General features: G+C 47.7%; 1 protein-coding gene across 2 annotated transcripts in view; it reads left to right on the forward strand.

The window, feature by feature from the left end:
• WBP1L (WW domain binding protein 1 like) overlaps window positions 1-21,408 on the forward strand; it is a 74,790-nt gene that overhangs the window by 48,199 nt on the left and 5,183 nt on the right. For both annotated transcript variants that reach the window (XM_066240296.1, XM_066240297.1), the window contains exons 2-3: window positions 4,984-5,086; window positions 20,716-20,877. In XM_066240296.1, coding sequence (XP_066096393.1) covers window positions 4,984-5,086; window positions 20,716-20,877 — 265 coding nt within the window. The remainder of the gene's footprint in view (window positions 1-4,983; window positions 5,087-20,715; window positions 20,878-21,408) is intronic.

Consider the following 21,408-nt stretch of genomic DNA (forward strand, 5'->3'; position numbering starts at 1 on the left):
AAAAGATAATTATCAAGGGAGCTGAGAAGATTCCATATTTGAACTTCCCATTACGTTCTCTTCACTTCCTTCTGTTCTTTGTGTGTCTGGAACAGATGACATTGCCAATGAACTTTGCTATTCTGAAAGAGTTCTAAATGAGTGCAGAGTGCTGTTTGGATGGTCCTTCATGCTGGCAATAATGGCTCACAAAATAATATTGCTATTAAGAGCTCAGAGATGTTAAGTAACTTACCCAAGCTCACAGTTAATAAGCATAATCGACTTAATAAGTTAATAAGCTGGGTTTTGAACCCAGATCTGACTGACTCTTAATCCTCCTTATGGTGGGTCCTGAGCCACATGGAGGTCTGCGGGAGGCCTTTGGGGAGCCTGCTATTTAGCTCTTTTTAGGGCAGGGTGGAGAGCACCAGCAACATTGCACACCACTGCTCTTGTCATTTTGAATGAGAGTAGACATAGCTGGCTCAGGAATGTTGTGTCAGAGGGGATGAGTAGTGGGTAGGGGACATTAGAGAGCATCTTAACCAGTCTTAGGGCTACTGACTAACTTACCCAAAGTTCTGTGCCTCCACTGTGGCAGAGCTGGGACCAGACCCATGTGCCTAAATCTTTTTCTCACACCAGCAGGTCTCTCTCTGGAGGAGTTCACTTTGACATGTGCATCTCACCACTGCTCATCTTCATTTTTTTTTTCTTTGCTAACAGTTCATGGGCCAGCTTACACACTTACATTCTTTAATTCTTTGTTTCCTCCTGCAGCAGAAAATGACAATTCTCATAATCAAGACCATCCCAGGCTCTTATCTGTGGCAGAGGGAGAACAGGGGATGAGATAAACTGGTTCAAAAGTGTTTGAAGAACTCAGGATTAAAGAATACTACTACAGTTCTGCTTTTCCTGTGAAAAGGAGTGGGGCCCTGTGGATGTCAGGCCTTCTGCCTTGGGGGATGGAAGAGCCAGGAGAAGAGCTGACACCAGTGGGTCATGAGGATGCCACTTGTTTAGATTTCAAACACATTCCATTCCATGCCTCACTTAGGACCAGTTGGCCCTATGTGCTCAGAGCCTGGACCTCCTCTGATGAATTTTCTTGAGGCAGAAGTATCACTGGATTCTTCATTGTGTTGGGGTGTGGGCAGCATGGCCTCTTTTAGAAACTGTGTGAAATGTGCTCTTCTGAGCCAGCGCCAGAAGAGTGGTGTTTCAAGACTACGTAGACTTGGGAGAAACTTTCTAATGTTCTTATGAAAGCAATATTTTACTCTGAAGTTGGAGAGCATGCATTTTATCAAAAGTGAGCACAGATCAGCTTTCCCCACGTCCACCAGGCCTAACAGGAGACATCTCACTGGACAGCCACCCACCAATGGGTGGTTGCCTTCTGCATGTGGTATACACAGGAAGGCAAAGATAAGGAAGGATTGTTTGCAATATGATGAAACACTCATTGTCAGAGTTTACAAATGACTTTCTCATGTTTCCTTCTTCCTAGACCCCTTTACACTGGGGTGGAAGAATCTCTCAAGACCAGGAAACACCTGAGGATGTGGGGTGGAAACCTGCATGAAGCCAGGGATCTGGGTTTTAGCCATTCTTGTCCTCTCACTGTGGCTTCAGGTGCCTGGACTGTGTCTCCCAAGCCTCTAGCCCTGTGGACAGTCAGTGGTGTGCTTTGTTTGTACCGCTGGCCAAGTAGACAGCCTAGTAAAGCCAGACCGAGAGAGAAGGAACTAAGCATGTGACTTAAGTTTCCACCGCAGACACCGCCCCAATGTGTGCTGTGGGCGGGGTCAGCCTGACAAGCAGCAAATACAATACTGTGGTTTTGGTTTCTGTGCTGAGCACAGTATTTTCCCTTCTTAACTCTGAGCTTCTTGAGGATAGGAACAATATCTTACTTATCTTTGTATATCCCTCGTACCCAACCCGGTGCTTGGCACAAAACAGTGTATAGAAATGCATGTGTTACTTTTTTTAGGATAAAGAAATGTTGAAAGCCAAATAGAGCAGGTGACTTATAAGTCTTATCATATACACTGTGGTCCAGAGTACATTTTGGGCTGAAGATCATGGCTGGTGGGGTTTTTAAATGTGAAATGTAAAAAAACTTTTTCCACCTCCAGTCCCATTCCCCAGTGCTGCGAATAGAATTTGGCAGACGACTAGGTGCTTACTCAGCATTGCCCTTTCTGTAGCTGTCCCTGACAAGGGACAGTATGAATCCTAGATCCAGTCAGGGTTAGTAAGAGAGCCCTGCCTGGGTAGCACAGTTGGTTAGAGAGTCATCCTGATAAGCCAGCATTGCAGGTATGATCCCCAGTTAGGGCATATACAATGAGTGCATAAATATGTGGAACAACAAATCAATCTCTCTCTCTCCCTTCCTTTCTCTCTAAAATTAATCAGTCAATTATTTTAATAAGCTTCTGCCCCCCATTGACTTGAGAAGGGAGAGAGAGAGAAGCATCAACTTGGTGTTCTACCTAGTTCCATTTAGTTATGTACTCATCAATTGCTTCTCATTTGTGCCCTGATGGGGGATCATACTCATGACGTTGGCACATGTGAATGAAGCTCTATCCACTGAGCCACTTGGCCTGGGCAATAAATAATTAAAAAAAAAAAGATTATTAGTGCCTGACTGGTAGTGGCACAGTGGATAGAAAATTGACCTAGAATTCTGAGGTCCCAGGTTTGATACTCCAAAGTTGTCAGCTTGAGTGTGGGGTCACCCAAGGTTACTGGCTTGAACCCGGGGTCACTGGCTCAGCTTGAGCCCCCCTCCCCTAATCATGGCACATATAAGAAGCAATCAATGAACAATTAAAGTGAAGCAAATGCAAAAAAATAAATAAAAAATAAAGTGAAGCAAATGCTTCCCTCTCTGTTTCTCTCCCCCTCTCTAAAAAGTCAACAACAACAACAAATTATCGAGAGATCATTTGATAAGTAAAAAATGATCTAGCAAATTGAAATTGGACTAGATTATTTGAGCAGGTCTCCCTTTTTCTTAAAAGTGAAGAATTTGAGCCTGACCTGTTGTGGCACAGTGGGTAACATGTTGACCTGGAGTGCTGAGGTTGCTGGTTCGAGACCCAGGGTCTTGAGTGGTCAAGACACATAACTAGAAGCAACTGCGAGTTGGTACTCCCTGCTTCTCCCTCTCCCCTGCCTTTCTTTCTCCTCTTTCTAAAAATCAAGAAATACATTTTTTTTAAAGTGAAGAATTCAGGCCCTGGCCGGTTGACTCAGTGGTAGAACGTCAGCCTGGCGTGCAGGAATCCCAGGTTCGATTCCCGGCCAGGGCACACAGGAGAAGCGCCCATCTGCTTCTCCACCCCTCCCCCTCTCCTTCCTCTCTGTCTCTCTCTTCCCCTCCCGCAGCCAAGGCTCCATTGGAGCAAAGTTGGCCCGGGCGCTGGGGATGGCTCTGTGGCCTCTACCTCAGGCGCTAGAGTGGCTCTGGTCACAACAGAGCGATGCCCCAGAGGGGCAGAGCATCGCCTCCTGGTGGGCATGCCGGGTGGATCCCGGCCCGGCGCATGCGGGAGTCTGTCTGACTGCCTCCCCGTTTCTGGCTTTGGAAAAATACAAAAAAAAAAAAAAAAAGTGAAGAATTTGGTAGCAGGTTGTTTAGCCCTCTTTTGAGTCACACTGTAATTAACCTTGGAGATCATGTGGGGTTTTTTTGTTTGTTTGTTTTTTTGCATTTTTCTGAAGCTGGAAATGGGGAGGCAGTTAGACAGACTCCCACATGTGCCCGACCGGGATCCACCCGGCACGCCCACCAGGGGGCGATGCTCTGCCCATCCGGGGAGGTCGCTCTGTTGCGACCAGAGCCAGTCTAGCGCCTGAGGCAGAGGCCACAAAGCCATCCCCAGCGCCCGGGCCATCTTTGCTCCAATGGAGCCTTGGCTGCGGGAGGAGAAGAGAGAGACAGAGAGGAAGGAGAGGGGGAAGGGGTGGAGAAGCAGATGGGCGCTTCTCCTGTGTGCCTTGGCTGGGAATCGAACCCGGGACCTCTGCACGTCAGGCCGACGCTCTACCACTGAGCCAACCGGCCAGGGCCAGATCATGTGTTTTTTTTTTTTTTTGTTTTTTTTTCATTTTTTTTTCTGAAGCTGGAAACAGGGAGAGACAGTCAGACAGACTCCCGCATGCGCCCGACCGGGATCCACCCGGCACGCCCCCCAGGGGCGGTGCTCTGCCCCCCAGGGGGCGATGCTCTGCCCATCCTGGGCGTCGCCATATTGCGACCAGAGCCACTCTAGCGCCTGAGGCAGAGGCCACAGAGCCATGCCCAGCGCCCGGGCCATCTCTGCTCCAATGGAACCTTGGCTGCGGGAGGGGAAGAGAGAGACAGAGAGGAAAGCGCGGCGGAGGGGTGGAGAAGCAAATGGGCGCTTCTCCTGTGTGCCCTGGCCGGGAATCGAACCCGGGTCCTCCGCACGCTAGGCCGACGCTCTACCGCTGAGCCAACCGGCCAGGGCCCAGATCATGTGTTTTTAAGGGAGGATGGAATGATTGACTAGATAGATGCTAATCTTGATCTTAGAATACATACTGCATTAAATTATTCCAGGAACTTTCACAGAAAAAGTTTTTTTTGTTTTTTTTTTAAAGTACTGCTATTTATAGGAGAGTCAACACCTTGTTACCAGATGAGTCTAAATAACACTGCAACATTAAGTATTTCTGCTTGGATATGAAGAAAGTGACATAACCCTTTCCTGTCTGAGGGGCACTCTGCTCTTTACTACTCAGCCGTGTGTGTTGAATCCTCTTCTCCCTTTAATAAACCATCTTCCCCCTTTAAACCTACTGTTCTTCCCAGTATTTTTTTCTTATGGGAATAAATATTGGTACAAACCATTTTGGTGGAGTGTGAGCAGATGACCAGAAAGAGGAGGATGAGAGAGTGAAGTGGTGTTTAAAATCTATAATTTAATATGCTAAAATGTTTATTTTTATTTTTTTTAGGATAAGGAAACCTGTGTGGGTACCAACAATCAGAGCTACATCTGTGACACAGGACACTGCTGTGGACAGTCTCAGTGCTGCAACTACTACTATGAACTCTGGTGTAAGTCCCTGCCTGCGGGTTTCTTGGTGGCCCAGGGTCCCGGTTACTGCCTCTGCCTGTTGTGAAACCTTGGACTAGTCAACCTTTGTATCGTTCTCTTCCGGGCAGTGTTGGGAGGTGGAATCAGCTCCAGGCTCCTCTGTAGAGGAGGAGTGCTCTGATGCTCTGTGGACATTGTGGAAGGAAGACTGGAGAAGGGTCTGCGGCTTCTTTTTTTTTTTTTTAAGCGAGAAAGAGAGATAGAGAGAGAGAGAGGGACAGACAGAGATAGACAGGAAGGGAGAGATGTGAGAAACATCAACTCGTTGTTGTAGCACTTTAATTGTTCATTGATTGCTTTCTTGTATGCTCCTTGACTGGGGGGCTCCAGCTGAGCTAGTGACCCCTTGCTCAAGCCAGCGACCATGGGGTCATGTCTGTGATTCCAAGCTCAAGCCCGCGATACTGTGCTTAAAGCTGGATGAGCCGGTGCTCAAGCTGGCGACCTCAGGGTTTCAAACCTGGGTCTTTGGTGTCCCAGGTCGACACTCTATCCATTGTGCCACCACCTGGTCAGGTGGTCTGAGCCTTCTTAAGCGGCCATGGTCACCAGGCCTGCTGCGGAAACTCCTGCCTGGGTCTTCTTTAATGCTTTCTTCAGTGTGTGCCGAGCAGGGACAACCACTTAGCTCTTCACATGGGCCATCCCAGCATCCTAGGCTTGCTGTCTTTGTGAAGAGAGGTGGCAGCAGCCCAGCTGCTGTGAGTGCCAGGCTGGGCCCTGTGAATGGCTGTAAATCCGTTTTTTAAATAAGAACTATAAGGGTCTAGAACTTCCCATGGAGCATCAAGTGTTGCCTCTGTTTCTGAGGGTCCCTCTCAAATGGGTAATGTTTCCGTAGCTCTTTGCCTGCGGAGCCCTCCTGAAGAGAGGGGGGCCCTGGTGCTTTTGCCCCAGCTCTCGACCTGAAGTGTCTAGAGGCTTTTCCAGTGCACCTCCCCTGTACTGTGAGCGAAGTGCCCTGCCGAAACACTCCTTGTCTTGTCTGGTTGTGGCCGGGACCAGTAGCACCTTCCAGAGTAGCACAAGGGTGGTGACACCACTATGGTCTTCCGGGAGTGACCTGGCTTAAAGACTTCACTAACACACTTTGTAGTCTCATCTTGGTACTCAGACAAGACACTGTAAGGTGCTAGATGAAGAATGGGAGGACGGGAGAGCCCTTAGGGCAGAGAGTCCCCAGGTGGCCAGCACTGCATTAGTTCTCATGACCAGTGAGGAAATTATAGACTTTTTTCCCAGATAATTCTAAGCATCCCTTCACTTCCTGCATTTGGAAACAAGCTTTGGGCTTGATTGTAAAACCATGCTCTTACTGCCACCATCACGCCTGCCTCTTTTTTCCCCTCTCCTTTCTGACTTCCCTGTTGCCCCCACATCAGTGATATGGTCAGAAAGCAGCTAGAAGGGCTATTATCTGGTATGGAAAGGAAATAAACTCTTGTCTGGGAAGACTCCCTCTATTTTATTTTATTTTTTTTATTTTTTTATTTTTTCATTTTTCTGAAGCTGGAAACAGGGAGAGACAGCCAGACAGACTCCCGCATGCGCCCGACCGGGATCCACCCGGCACGCCCACCAGGGGCAACGCTCTGCCCACCAGGGGGCGATGCTCTGCCCATCCTGGACGTCGCCATGTTGCGACCAGAGCCACTCTAGCGCCTGGGGCAGAGGCCACAGAGCCATCCCCAGCGCCTGGGCCATCTTTGCTCCAACGGAGCCTCGGCTGCGGGAGGGGAAGAGAGAGACAGAGAGGGAAAGCGCGGCGGAGGGGTGGAGAAGCAAATGGGCGCTTCTCCTGTGTGCCCTGGCCGGAATCGAACCCGGGTCCTCCGCACGCTAGGCCGACGCTCTACCGCTGAGCCAACCGGCCAGGGCCGGGAAGACTCCCTCTAAATGCAAATGGATCTTATAGGCAGGAGGACCTCTTTTCACCCTGGTCCTTCCCCTCTGAGGACTGAGGGACCTATTCACCTTCACCTGTCCTTCTGAGAATGCCCAGGGCAGTCAAGTGCAGACCCCTCCCCCGAGGAGAGGACGGGACTCAGGACACATCCTCCCCCCACTGCACCTGAGTCTTTTTTTTTTTTTAAGATTTTATTTATTGATTTTAGAGAGAGGATAGAGAGAGAGAAAAGGGGAGAGAAGCAGGAAGCATCAACACTTAGTAGTTACTTCTCCCATATGTGCCTTGATCAGGGAAGCCCAGGGTTTTGAACCGGTGACCTCAGCATTCCGGGTCGATGCTTTATCCACTGCGCCACCACAGGTCAGGCCCCCCACCTTAGTCTTCATGTATATAGGCAACCACTAAGGAGGCCCAGAATTGTTGCTATTTTAGAAGGGGTGGGGCTTAGGGACTTAATAGCGAACACAAGTGCCAAGCAGGTGGACAGACTCTGTTTAAATGTTTTAAAATGCAGATAACCACAGGGTTCAAATTCTCCCTCCCACCCCTTGTTAAAACAAAAGTCCAAGCTGGGTTGCCAAAAAGCCACAGAGCTGACAGTTTGTTTTTCTGGGGCCTGGCCCAGGCGCATCAGTTGTGGAAAGGGACAGAGCTGATGGCCCCATCTCAGATTGACAGAGCCTCCTGGGCTGTTGGCAGAGCAGACTCAGTAGCCACCAGAATTGGGTCACCGAAGCCAGGGCAGGGTGGTGGGATGGCGGGGACAGGGTGACCCAGATGGCAGGGAGGCATTCTGGGAACCAGGCACTTCACCACAAGGGCTCAGAAAAAGCCAGAGGAAGAGCTGCACGAGTGGCTAATTATCTCTCCAGTTATGGTCAGTGGGGGAAGCGGGAGGCCAGACAGAAACCAGAGTCTGGAGGAGGAGAAAAGGCTACCATTATACCAGTTGGCGCATACTTTCCAAGTTCTGCAGGGACGGAGATTGTAGAAGCAAAACTTTCCTCTCATCTGTGCCCAGAAATGACTTCTTGGTCAGGAGAAGCCCAGCGAGTGTCCCACCCCTCTGCAAATTCTTTGGTTTTCCTCCTTTTTAGGGTCTTGGCCTGTGCCTGATGTGGACAGAGAGAGGTTGAATTTTGGAATGAGCCCTTTCAGTTCTCATCAGAACCTCACTTTTTGTAGCCTTGAAGCCTCATCCTCCTGATTACCTCTAAACTTTAACTAAAATGTGAAAGTAATGGGTTTGGGTTATTCCTTTTTTTTTTCTTATTGAAGCTGGAAACGGAGAGAGACAATCAGACAGACTCCCGCATGCGCCCGACCGGGATCCACCCGGCATGCCCACCAGGGGCGACGCTCTGCCCCTCCGGGGTGTCGCTCTGCCGCAACCAGAGCCACTCTAGCACCTGGGGTAGAGGCCAAGGAGCCATCCCCAGCGCCCGGGCCATCTTTGCTCCAATGGAGCCTTGCTGCGGGAGGGGAAGAGAGAGAGAGAGAGGAAGGAGGGGGTGGGGGTGGAGAAGCAAATGGGTGCCTCTCCTGTGTGCCCTGACCGGGAATCAAACCCGGGTCCCCCGCACGCCAGGCCGACGCTCTACCGCTGAGCCAACCGACCAGGGCCGGGTTATTCCTTTTTGTCTCTTAACTTTGGAAGGAAAAAATCTCAGCCAGGAAATCCTTGGCAGAGGACCTTAAGGGGGGAAAAATGCCATCTCCACCACCCCTTTACTTCCACTAAGCTGAGTTTTCCTGTGTGCTGAGGGCACACACGCACACACACACCTTTACACAGACACAAGCACAGACAGACCTTGAGCTTCAGCCAGCACCCTTTCTTCCATGTCTTTTCAGTCTGTTGTGACCCAAGCCAGCAGTCATTACTGGGCCTGCATCAGACAGCAGGCAAAGGGTCTGTTTTCCCAGTGCACTGGTTGAGGCTAGAAGGACGTGGTCTTTACGATTATTATCAGCCGGCACATTTTTATGTCACTTGTACTTTAACTCATCATCGATTCATCTATTCATTCAGCAAACCCTTATTCCAGTGGTTCTTGAACTTTGGCAAGTGTCTGAATTTCCTGGAGGGCTCATTAAAACACAGTTTTCTGGGCCCTACTCCCAGAGTTTTTGATTCAATAGGTCTGAGGTGGACCCGAGAATTTGCAATTCTAACAAGTTTCTACTGGATATTCTGGCCTCTTCTGTGTTAGAAACTGTGGGCAAATATAAGTCTTGCCATCAAGAAGGGCATCTCCTAGCAGAGAGAGGAAATAAGACAAGATGCCCCAGATTTATAATGCAAAGTAGAGAATGGGATGTGTTTGCCAGAACTGCTGTGAATGCTCCGGAGAGTTTGCTTTGGCTGGACAGCAGTGAGGCAGTTTTCGTGGAAGAGGTAGCATTTGAAGTGGGCCTGAAAAGATAGCTAGGCCTGACCAGGCGGTGGCGCAGTGGATGGAGCATTGGATTGGGATGCGGAAGACCCAGGTTCGAGACCCCGAGGTCGCCAGCTTGAGCGCGGGCTCATGTGGTTTGAGCAAAAGCTCACCAGCTTGCGGCCCTGGCCGGTTGGCTCAGTGGTAGAGCGTCGGCCTGGCGTGCAGGAGTCCCAGGTTCGATTCCCGGCCAGGGCACACAGGAGAAGCGCCCATCTGCTTCTCCACCCCCCCTCCTTCCTCTCTGTCTCTCTCTTCCCCTCCCACAGCCGAGGCTCCATTGGAGCAAAAAGATGGCCCGGGCACTGGGGATGGCTCCTTGGCCTCTTCCCCAGGCGCTAGAGTGGCTCTGGTCATGACAGAGCGATGCCCGGATGGGCAGAGCATCGCCCCCTGGTAGGCGTGTCGGGTGGATCCTGGTTGGGTGCATGCGGGAGTCTGTCTGACTGCCTCCCCATTTCCAGCTTCAGAAAAAATAAAAGGAAAGAAAAAAAAACAAGAAAAAAAAAACTCACCAGCTTGGACCCAAGGTTGCTGGCTCGAGCAAGGGGTTACTCGGTCTGCTGAAGGCCTGCGGTCAAGGCACATATGAGAAAGCAATCAATGAATAACTAAGGTGTCGCAACGAAAAACTGATGATTGATGCTTTTCATCTCTGTTCCTGTCTGTCTGTCCCTATCTATCCTCTCTCTGACTCTCTGTCTCTGTAAAAAAACAAAATTAAAATTAAAATAAAAACTAATTAAAAAAAAAGATAGATAGGATTTAAACACAGGGAGAAGGGTAGCATGATTTTCTGGGCAGAGGAACACCATAGACCAGGGGTCCCCAAACTACGGCCCACTGCCACATGCGGCCCCCTGAGGCCATTTATCCGCATCTGCCGCACTTCTGGAAGGGGCACCTCTTTCATTGGTAGTCAGTGAGAGGAGCACAAGATGCAGATGCTGGAGCACTGTATGTGGTGGTCCTCAAAGCACGGCATTGCTCACGTACAGTACTACTTCCGGTGACGCGGGATGTACGCGTCACGGCTCTGGAAGCGCGTCATATCACTTGTTACGGCTAGCAGTGACAAATATGGAACCGGACATTGACCATCTCATTAGCCAAAAGCAGGCCCATAGTTCCCATTGAAATAGTGGTCAGTTTGTTGATTTAAATTTACTTGTTCTTTATTTTAAATATTGTATTTGTTCCCGTTTTGTTTTTTTACTTTAAAATAAGATATGTGCAGTGTGCATAGGGATTTGTTCATAGTTTTTTTTATAGTCCGGCCCTCCAACAGTCTGAGGGACAGTGAACTAGCCCCCTGTGTAAAAAGTTTGGGGACCCCTGCCATAGAGCAAGGACCCATGAGAAAGAACAGAATGGATCACAATGGTAACCTTTCCCCTGGGGCTTGATTGGGAAGAAATGGGTAATAATAAGGTGGTAATGTGCACAGAAGTGTCCTGGTGCCAGGCACAAAGTAAGTAAGGTCTTCACCTTAAGGAAACCCTGCTAGGTATGCATATCCCCCCGTGTCTCTGGAGCAGGGGTATGTAGCTGAGCAGTAGGGTTCGTGCTCCTCACTCCAAAGCCTTCCAGAACGCCAAGTACCAGGCTAGAAGGGTGGTGGGCCCAGGTCACAGAGGGTCTCAAATATGCATATTTACTTTCCACCTGGGAATGCCCTTCTTGGAGCAGAGAGAGCAAAGAAAAACCAAGACCGGGGGAGGCCAGGAGCATACTCAAGGCCAAGGAATGAACTTGGACCTCCCAGTTCTCATCCCAGGGCTCTTTCCACTCACCTGGCTCCATTCTGCAGGGAGAGGTCAGAGTTGGGAATTTCTGCTCCTGAAATAATTTGGGGGAACTTCAATCAGGTATTAGTTTCCCCTGGTTTGGGCTTGAATGAGAAACTGGGGAATGTTTCTAGACAGTAGAATTTCCCTGAGATGACATGAAACAGATTATTAGCAAATCCAGTTAACACTGCCCAGATTTTCACATACTGTATTAATGTTCTTGTAAGTTTTAGTTTGTCTTAAGATAACCATTGTTGAGCTGCTCTTAAAGAAGGCCTACAGCTCTTGCCACTGAGCAAAGGGAAGAGTGTGGAGCTGGGGCCTCCTTCTAAGACCCAACTGGACCCCCATTCCCTAGTGGTCTGGGCTTCAGGACAAAGACAGGTTGATCAGTAGCAGATAGGCTGGTTTTCCAGTGAATTTAGCCAAGGATAGAACCTAGAAGCAGACCTTGTACTTGCTTCTTTTTTTTTTTTCTGAAGTGAGAAGCAGGGAGGCAGAGAGACAGACTCCTGCATGCACCTGACTGGGATCCACCTGGCATGCCCACCAGGGGGCGATGCTCTGCCCCTCTGGGGCATTGCTCCATTGCAACCAGAGCCATTCTAGCAGCTGAGGTGGAGGCCATGGTGCCATCCTCAGCGCCTGGGCCAACTTTGCTCCAGTGGAGCCTTGGCTGCGGGAAGGGAAGAGAGAGATAGAGAGAAAGGAGAGGGGGAAGGGTAGAGAAGCAGAAAGACACTTCTGTGTGCCTTGGTTGGGAATTGAACCTGGAACTTTCACATGCCAGGCTGATGCTTTACCACTGAGCCAACTGGCCAGGGCCTGTACTTGCCTTTTTATTTATTTTTTTTACTTCCTCACTCTTGCTTTTTTATGGCCATGCCTGTAACAATAGTAATAATAAGCTAGAGAACTTACTCTATACCAGGCATGGTTCTGAATACTCTGCATGTATTAGCTAATTTTCCTCACAATGACCAATTAGGTAGGAGGGCATTATTATCCCCATTTTACAGATGAGGGAATTAAAAAAATGACTGAGGTCACCAAGCTAGGAGATGTGTGAGCTGGGATTGGAAACAGGTTGTCAGCCCTTCTCTTCTCTTCTCTTCTCTTCTCTTCTCTTCTCTTCTCTTCTCTTCTCTTCTCTTCTCTTCTCTTCTCTTCTTTTGCAGTCGTGCTTCTAGGAAACTTATCTAGTCTTTCAGGTGATGTGGCAATTCCTCTGAAGTCCTCATTTCCCAAATCCAGGCCTTTCCCACAGTGGCAGTGGCAGGATCTCCTACTGAGAGTTCAAAAGGGGTCACCCACCGGTGTGTAAAAGGAGAGCTATTTTACAGTGTGCTTTGGCTTCCTAATGAGGAATTTCCTGCCAGTTGGGGAGTGGTGTTTTCCCAAGTTTATTGTGAACTCTGGGGCACATGACTCAGTACCTACATTCGACTGTGATTGTTTTTATAAACATATTTCCATTTTGCTTAATATGACAAATGCTCCCCACTGTGAGATCACAAATTTATTTATTTATTTATTTTAAAATTCTTGCCCTGGCCGGTTGGCTCAGCGGTAGAGCGTCGGCCTAGCGTGCGGAGGACCCGGGTTCGATTCCCGGCCAGGGCACACAGGAGAAGCGCCCATTTGCTTCTCCACCCCTCCGCCGCGCTTTCCTCTCTGTCTCTCTCTTCCCCTCCCGCAGCCAAGGCTCCATTGGAGCAGAGATGGCCCGGGCGCTGGGCATGGCTCTGTGGCCTCTGCCTCAGGCGCTAGAGTGGCTCTGGTCGCAATATGGCGACCCCCAGGATGGGCAGAGCATCGCCCCCTGGGGGGCAGAGCACCGCCCCTGGTGGGCGGGCCGGGTGGATCCCGGTCGGGCGCATGCGGGAGTCTGTCTGACTGTCTCTCCCTGTTTCCAGCTTCAGAAAAATGAAAAAAAAAAAAAAAAAAAAAAATTCTTGTTACTTATTTATTTATTATTTTTACAGGGACAGAGAGAGAGTCAGAGAGAGGGATAGATAAGGACAGACAGAGAGAGATGAGAAGCATCAATCATCAGTTTTTCATTGCAACACCTTAGTTGTTCATTGATTACTTTCTCATATGTGCCTTCACTGCGGGCCTTCAACAGACTGAGTAACCCCTTGCTCGAGCCAGCAACCTTGGGTCCAAGCTGGTGAGCTTTTTTTTTTGTTTGTTCAAGCCAGATGAGCCCGCGCTCAAGCTGGCAACCTTGGGGTCCTTCCACATCCTAGTTCGAAGCTCTATTCACTGCGCCACCGCCTGGTCAGGCGAGATCACAAATTTAAAAGTCATCGGGGACTGTAATCTATGGGTAGGTGTGTGTTTGGGAAGGAGAGCCTGCTTGTCTTCCCTGTGTGTTTCTCTCATTAAGTTTTTTTTTTAAGCTCTTCCTTATTTGTGAAATCTAGCAAAAAGATTTAAAAAGTTGGTACAATTCCATAGGGACCAGTCTCGATAGTCTCCCTTTTAAGGTTGTTGGACACTGCTTTGACTAGAATGGCTCCCAGGATGGTTAGTTTTGTGAGGGTCAGACAACAATGCCTTCTACTTTCCATTAAGTGGGATCTCATTAGGAGCCCCCTCTCCTTTCTATCTCTCTCTTCCCTTCCCGCAGCCAAGGCTCCACTGGAGCAAAGTTGGCCCAGGCGCTGAGGATGGCACCATGGCCTCCACCTCAGCTGCTAGAATGGCTCTGGTTGCAACGGAGCAATGCCCCAGAGGGGCAGAGCATCGCCCCCTGGTGGGCATGCCAGGTGGATCCCAGTCAGGTGCATGCAGGAGTCTGTCTCTCTGCCTCCCTGCTTCTCACTTCAGAAAAAAAAAAAAGAAGCAAGTACAAGGTCTGCTTCTAGGTTCTATCCTTGGCTAAATTCACTGGAAAACCAGCCTATCTGCTACTGATCAACCTGTCTTTGTCCTGAAGCCCAGACCACTAGGGAACGGGGGTCCAGTTGGGACTTAGAAGGAGGCCCCAGCTCCACACTCTTCCCTTTGCTCAGTGGCAAGAGATGTAGGCCTTCTTTAAGAGCAGCTCAACAATGGTTATCTTAGGACAAACTAAAACTTACAAGAACATTAATACAGTATGTGAAAATCTGGGCAGTGTTAACTGGATTTGCTAATAATCTGTTTCATGTCATCTCAGGGAAATTCTACTGTCTAGAAACATTCCCCAGTTTCTCATTCAAGCCCAAACCAGGGGAAACTAATACCTGATTGAAGTTCCCCCAAATTATTTCAGGAGCAGAAATTCCCAACTCTGACCTCTCCCTGCAGAATGGAGCCAGGTGAGTGGAAAGAGCCCTGGGATGAGAACTGGGAGGTCCAAGTTCATTCCTTGGCCTTGAGTATGCTCCTGGCCTCCCCCGGTCTTGGTTTTTCTTTGCTCTCTCTGCTCCATGAAGGGCATTCTCAGGTGGAAAGTAAATACGCATATTTGAGACCCTCTGTGACCTGGACCCATCTCATTAGGGGTCTTTTCTGAACCTTTACTAATCCTGCATTATTACCACTAGACCCATTCTGCTCCCAAGTTAGTTTTCTCCCACTTCTGATCCACACAAATACCTTCTGACCTGCCTAATTTTTTCTTTTTTTCTTTTAGAAAAAAAGCCTTTTTTTTCTATTATACTTCTAGTTCAGTGGATCTCAGCCTTTTTCTGAATCTAGGATCCACCGAAGAATCTGATGAACCCTTTAAATCCTCTTGATTAAAAAAGCCTTTAAACATACTGCATCCGTCAGGAAGTCTAGGTCATGCTGCAGTAACAAACAAGTCCAACATCCTAGTAGACTAAAACAATAGGTTTACTTCTCACTCACCCTACAGTATATTCATTGCAGGTTGCTTGGGAGTTTTGTTCCTACTTCATCATTCTCCGGGGCCAGATTGACCCTGAAGTCACAGTCTGGAATGTTGCCAGTTGCCATGGCAAATGGAAGACTCATGGATGATCTCACATCAGAAAGAAATGTTCTGGTCTCTAAGAGACACAGGTTATTTTCAATCCCAACTCATTAGTTTTGAACCAGTCTGAAAGCTTCATCCAATCCAAAGGGGGCCAGAGAGTTCAACTTATTCACAGGCCCAGAGCAGGGTAAATCCAGTAATATTTGGCCAGTTTGAAAACCAATGCATGAGATTTCTTTCTCCATTTTAAAAGCATGGGTCTTTGCCTGACCAGGCGGTGGCGCAGTGGATAGAGCATTAGACTGGGACCTGGAAGACCCAGGTTCAAGACCCCAGGGTTGCCAGGTTGAGCGCAGGCTCATCTGGTTTGAGCAGGGCTCACCAACTTGAGCCTAAGGTCGCTGGCTTGAGCAAGGAGTCACTTGGTCTGCTGTAGCCCCCCGGTCAAGGCACATATGAGAAAACAATCAATGAACAACTAAGGTGCCGCAATGAAGAATTTATGCTTCTCATCTCTCTCCCTTCCTGTCTGTCCCTATCTGTCCCTCTGTCTGACTCTGGCTGTCACCAAAAAAACCCCAAAAAACCCCAAAACAACAAAAAATAATAAATAAATAAAAATAAAAGCATGGGTCTTTGCCTGAATGGTGGTAGCACAGTGGATAGAGCATTGACATGCAATGCTGAGATCCCAGGTTTGAAACCCCAATGTTTTTGGCTTGAGCACAGGATCATCAACATAATCCCAAGATCATTGGCTTGAGCCTTAAAGCCCAAGATCACTGGCGTAAGCAGGGGGTCACTGGTTCAGCTGGAGCCCCCAGGTCAAGGCGTGTATGAGAAGCAATCAGTGAACAACCAAAGTGACACAGCTATGAGTTGATGCTTCTCATCTCTTTCCTTTCCTGTCTCTCTCTCTCTCTCTCTCTCTCCCCCCCCCCCAACAAAAAATAAAATTTAGCCTGACCAGATAGAATTTAGTTCTATCTGGCGCAGTAGATAGAACGTCGGACTGGGATGCGGAGGACCCAGGTTCGAGACCCCAAGGTCGCCAGCTTGAGTGTGGGCTCATCTGGCTTGAGCAAAAGCTCACCAGCTTGGACCCAAGGTTGCTGGCTTGAGCAAGGGGTTACTCAGTCTGCTGAAGGCCCGCTGTCAAGGCACATACGAGAAAGCAATCATTGAACAACTAAGGTGTCGCAACGAAAAACTGATAATTGATGCTTCTCATCTCTCTCTGTTCCTGTCTGTCTTTATCCATCCCTCTCTCTGACTCTCTTTCTGTCCCTGTTTAAAAAAAAAAATTAAAAAGCATGGTTGTTTTTTTTAAAGCATGTTATAAAAGCTGAGAAATATTACCTTGCATTATAAAAGTTAAAAGTTGGTTTACCTTTTGTTAAGAAACTACCGAAAAAATAACTCGGTAAGTAAAATATCCTAGAGTTAAATGCTGATTATCTAATGGGAGAGTGTACTTTGTAAATTATCAAGTAACAGAAATATGAAGGATTGTGAGATTATGCTGGGAAAAGTAAGAAAAATATAGGTAATATAAAAAGAGTGTTCAACCCAGAATCTTTTCAGCTTTGAAATACATTTGGAGCCTGACAAGGTGGTGATGCAGTGGATAAAGCATTAGCCTGCGATGCTGAAACCCAGGTCTAAAACTCTGAGATCCCCAGCTTGAGCGTGGGCTCATCTGGCTTGAGCACGGGCTCACCAGCTTGATCAGGGGTCACTAGCTCGAGCATGGAATCATAGACATGACCCCATGGTCTCTGGCTTAAGCCCAAGGTTGCTGGCTTGAGCAAGGGGTCACTCAGTCTGCTGTAGCCCCCCAGTCAAGGTACATATGAGAAAGCAATCAATGAACAACTAAGGTGCTGCAACGAAGAATTGATGTTTCTTATCTCTCTCCCTTCCTGTCTATCTGTCCCTGTCTGTCCCTCTCTCTGTCTCTAGCTTAAAAAATAAAAGGAATGCATTTGGAGTCAGGCTCTTCAGCAGAAGGCACTGGGCTGGCTGTGCTGCCTCGCTGCCCGTAGCGCCACCCTAGGAGGCTGAGAGCTGAGCACACTGAGTGCAGGGGCTCGAGGAGATGGCATAGGATGGCAGTAGGTAGCCAGTTCACTCCCGGAGCTACTTTCTGGCCTTAGCACCGTTCTCTGAGGGCTCCTCTAACAGTGTCTGTCGCGTCTTCAGTCAGCCAGCAGCAGGAGAGGAGTGTAAGTTCAATTAAGCAAATGTCAATAGTGAATCTGGGAAAGGGGACCACAAGGGAGACTCCTAACTTCAACTTGCGTTTATGTTCTCTGGTTAGGGGTTAGATTTTTCTTTCTGCTGATGGGGAAAGGGGAGAGTCCTCTGCCCACTGCCCTCCACCTGTTGTCCTGCTGCCAGGCCTCCACAGAAATTCCCTTTGAACAGGTACATGGCCCGCAAGCAGTTAGGTGTCACCCAGCTTGCCGGAGCCTGTAAAGGTAGTTTTGGGAGAGCTGTTGCTAGGGGCTACACCCTCAGTGTCAGAGGGATCTTTCAGAATATTGTATTTTGATACAAACAGAAAAAAAGTCAGGATTCTATTCATTTATAAGTTTGTATGTAAGGAGAAGGGAGTTAAAAAACAACACAACAATGTTAACTCAGTCCGGCAAGAGATACATATGGAAATACTTAACAGATTCTTAACACAGATTTATAACTAGAAAGCAGATGATAAAAAATAGATGTAGTGTTTGTAATGGAAAAATATTGAAGTTATTCAGGAATGAGAACAAATGAACAAGAATATAATCTATTCTCACTTAACTCACCTTTAAAATTATTTTTCAGATAAATTTTTTAATTTCAAAGAAGTACATGTTTATCTTAGAAAAATTAGGAAATGAATACAAGCAAAAAAACACAAAACTTAACAAAAGAAAAAACCAAGGGAGCTGAAACCAGAAAATCTATTGCCCTGTTATCCTGGAATAACCTCATGATTACCTTCTAGAGCATTCCTCTGGATGTTTATATATTTAAAGTAAAAATTAGGACCATACTTTACTGTCTTGTAATATGCTTTTTAGTATATGAATAAATTTTTAATTACTCATGTTATTTTATTGTATGACTATATTTCCAGAGGAATTTAAAAACCCATCCAGAAATTTATTAAGTTTTAAAGTAAAAGCCAGCAGAAATCAAATTAATCAGAGATATTTTATTTTACTTTGTTTCCAGTTTTTATATATATAATATATTTATTTTTTATTTTTTATTTTTTTAAATCCAGGGACAGAGATAGAGTCAGAGAGAGGGATAGATAGGGACAGACAGACAGGAACGGAGAGAGATGAGAAGCATCAATCATCCGTTTTTTTGCTGCGACACCTTAGTTGTTCATTGATTGCTTTCTCATATGTCCCTTGACCGCGGATCTTCAGCAGACCGAGTAACCCCTTGCTGGAGCCAGCGACCTTGGGTCCACGCTGGTGAGCTTTTGCTCAAGCCAGATGAGCCCGTGCTCAAGCTGGCGACCTCAGGGTCTTGAAGCTGGGTCCTCCGCATCCCAGTCCAATGCTCTATTCACTGCGCCACCGCCTGGTCAGGCTCTGGTTTATAATTTGAAAGAAGAAAATAACTGGGAAAATTAAAGTTTATCTTAATCTCACTACTTAAAGTCACTATCTTTATGTTTTGCAATTGTTCATTAATTAAAGAAAAATTTTAGGCCCTGACTGGATACTTTAGTTGGTTAGAGCATCGTCCTGTATTGCCTGGGTTGCAGGTTCAATCCCTGGTGAAGGCACATACAGGAACAGATTGATGTTTCTGTGTCTTTCTCTCTCTTTTCCTCTCTCTCTAAAATCAATAAATAAAATTTTAAATGGTACTTTTCTGCATACATTTGAAATTTGGAGAAGGGTCTTATATTGGGTTTTGCCAAGATATTCTGAGTAACTATCCAAGCGAACCAGTGGGAAATGAGAAGAAATAATGCAGCTGGGGCAAAGAGGGCCGTGGGCCTTCTCCCCTGTTCCTCTCGCCCTCTCTGGAGCAGGGAAGAAGAAGGGGAGGCCGCTCATTGCCCTGAGTCTAAGGCCACAGCAGGGCAGAAGGAGGTGGGAGTGGATTCTTTGTGTGACCTTAGGAGATGGAATTGTACCAGATTATATCAAGAGCTGAGGAAGTCATTTGCACTCCCTAGGGAAGACATGGACTTGAGGCAATTAGAATTTTCCACCTCTACTGTAACAGAAGGGGCTCTTCTGTTATAGAGACATACACGGGAGAGAAAAGCCCAGATCTTTTTGGTGGTATCAGGAGAAACCTGAGAATGTATTTATGAGGCAGCCCTTCCGAGGTCCCCTTGCAGCAGCTAATCAGCTGAGTTGGGGTTTTGAGAGGCGCTTTGCTTTTGGCGAGCAGCCTGGAGTCAGCTGCAGGAAGTCAGCCTGAGAGCAGTTTCTATGGGAGAAGATGGGCACTAAGAAGGTGAAGCATTTTCTCAGAGATCTCTTCAGATAGGAAGACCTTAGCAGCCAATGTAGACAAAGCAAAGCCTGAGCCTGCGAACACCTCAAGGTGAGGAAATCAGTACCTACCGAGTACAACCAACCAGCCTTTTCCAAATAATGCAAATGCTTAAGCTACAGCCAATCAGATATGTCCTTCCTTTTCTCTATGAAAGTCTTTTCCCCAACTTCTTCCAGTGGGTTGTTCCCAACCACTTCTGGTTTATCGCTGCCAAATTTGAGTCAACTTTTATTCAAATAAACTCTTAAATTTTTTTTTTTTTTTTTTTTAAAGAGAGAAGCCCTGGTCGGATAGCTTAGTTGGTTAGAACATCATTTTGAAGTGCAGAGGTTGCCAGTTCAGTCCCTGGTCAGAGTACACACAGGAGCAGGTCAATGTTCCTGTCCCTCTCTTCCTCTCTCTCTCAAGTCAGTACAATAAACATTACATTTATTTATTTGTTTAAAGCGAGAGTGAGGAAGGGCATGCTGTCCTAAAAAGGGCACATATTTGCCCTGGCCAGATAGCTTGGTTGGTTGGAGCACCATCCTGATATGTAGGAATTGCCAGTTTGATCCCTGGTCAGGGCACATATAGAAACAGATAGATGTTTCTGCCTTTCTTTCTCTCTCCCTTCCTCTCTCTAAAATCAATTGATTGATCAATAAACATAAATGAATAAATGGGGAGCATATATAATGCCCACCAAACCTAAAATATGGGAGGACCAATGGTGCTGGAGAGTTGCGTTCCCTTCCCCTGTTGTCACTGGAGGCTCCCAGAGTGAGTGACCTCCTTCACTGTCACTTATAGTCCTGCCCTCTTCCCTGCCACGTGTCTTTCCCTCTGGCACAGACATTTATGAAAACTGAATGCAGGTTCTAAGTGTGAATTCACTGAGTGAGGCCTGACAGTGTGGGCTCCTACCAGGTGGCACTGCCAGGGATCTCCCTGTTCCAAACTCTGCCCCCTGACTGGTGTTCACTGCCCCTGCCTTTCTGTCTTCCTTCCCCTCCTCCAGGGTTCTGGCTGGTGTGGACCATCATCATCATCCTGAGCTGCTGCTGCGTCTGCCACCACCGCCGAGCCAAGCACCGCCTTCAGGCCCAGCAGCGGCAACATGAAATCAACCTGATTGCCTACCGGGAAGCCCACAATTACTCAGCGCTGCCATTTTATTTCAGTACGTACACCCAAAGCACCCAGCCCCGCCCTGGGGAGCGCAGGACACACAAACCGAGCGTGTCATTGGCTAGGGCTCCGAGGCATGGGCACTGGGGGTTTGCCTCCTTGCCCAGTGCAGAGCAGAGTTTTCAAAGAACAGGACTTGGGAGCGGTCCCATTTAGCGTAGAGGAGCCAGTGCTGTGGCTGCAGCTCCTTGAAGCCCAGGGCCATTCCAAATCTCTCCTGGCTGGTTCTGACCAGGACTCTGCTTCTTTGGCAGATTTTTTTCCCTTTGTATTGAATTTATTGAGGTGACATTGTTTAACATAATTATACAGGTTTCAGGTGCCCAGTTCTACAACAGATCATCTGTACACCGAATTGTGTGCTCACCACCCCAAGTCAAGTCTCCTTCCGTCACCATTTATCCCCCTGTTCCCTACTCCACCTCCTCTTCCCCTCACTCCCCGGCAATCTGTGTCTATGAGTATTTTTTGTTTTTGCTCAATCCCTCTACCCCCTCCCCCCACCCCATTTAGCAGATTTTTT

Source organism: Saccopteryx bilineata, chromosome 7 (assembly GCF_036850765.1).
Source record: "Saccopteryx bilineata isolate mSacBil1 chromosome 7, mSacBil1_pri_phased_curated, whole genome shotgun sequence".
NCBI classification, from domain to species: domain Eukaryota; kingdom Metazoa; phylum Chordata; class Mammalia; order Chiroptera; family Emballonuridae; genus Saccopteryx; species Saccopteryx bilineata.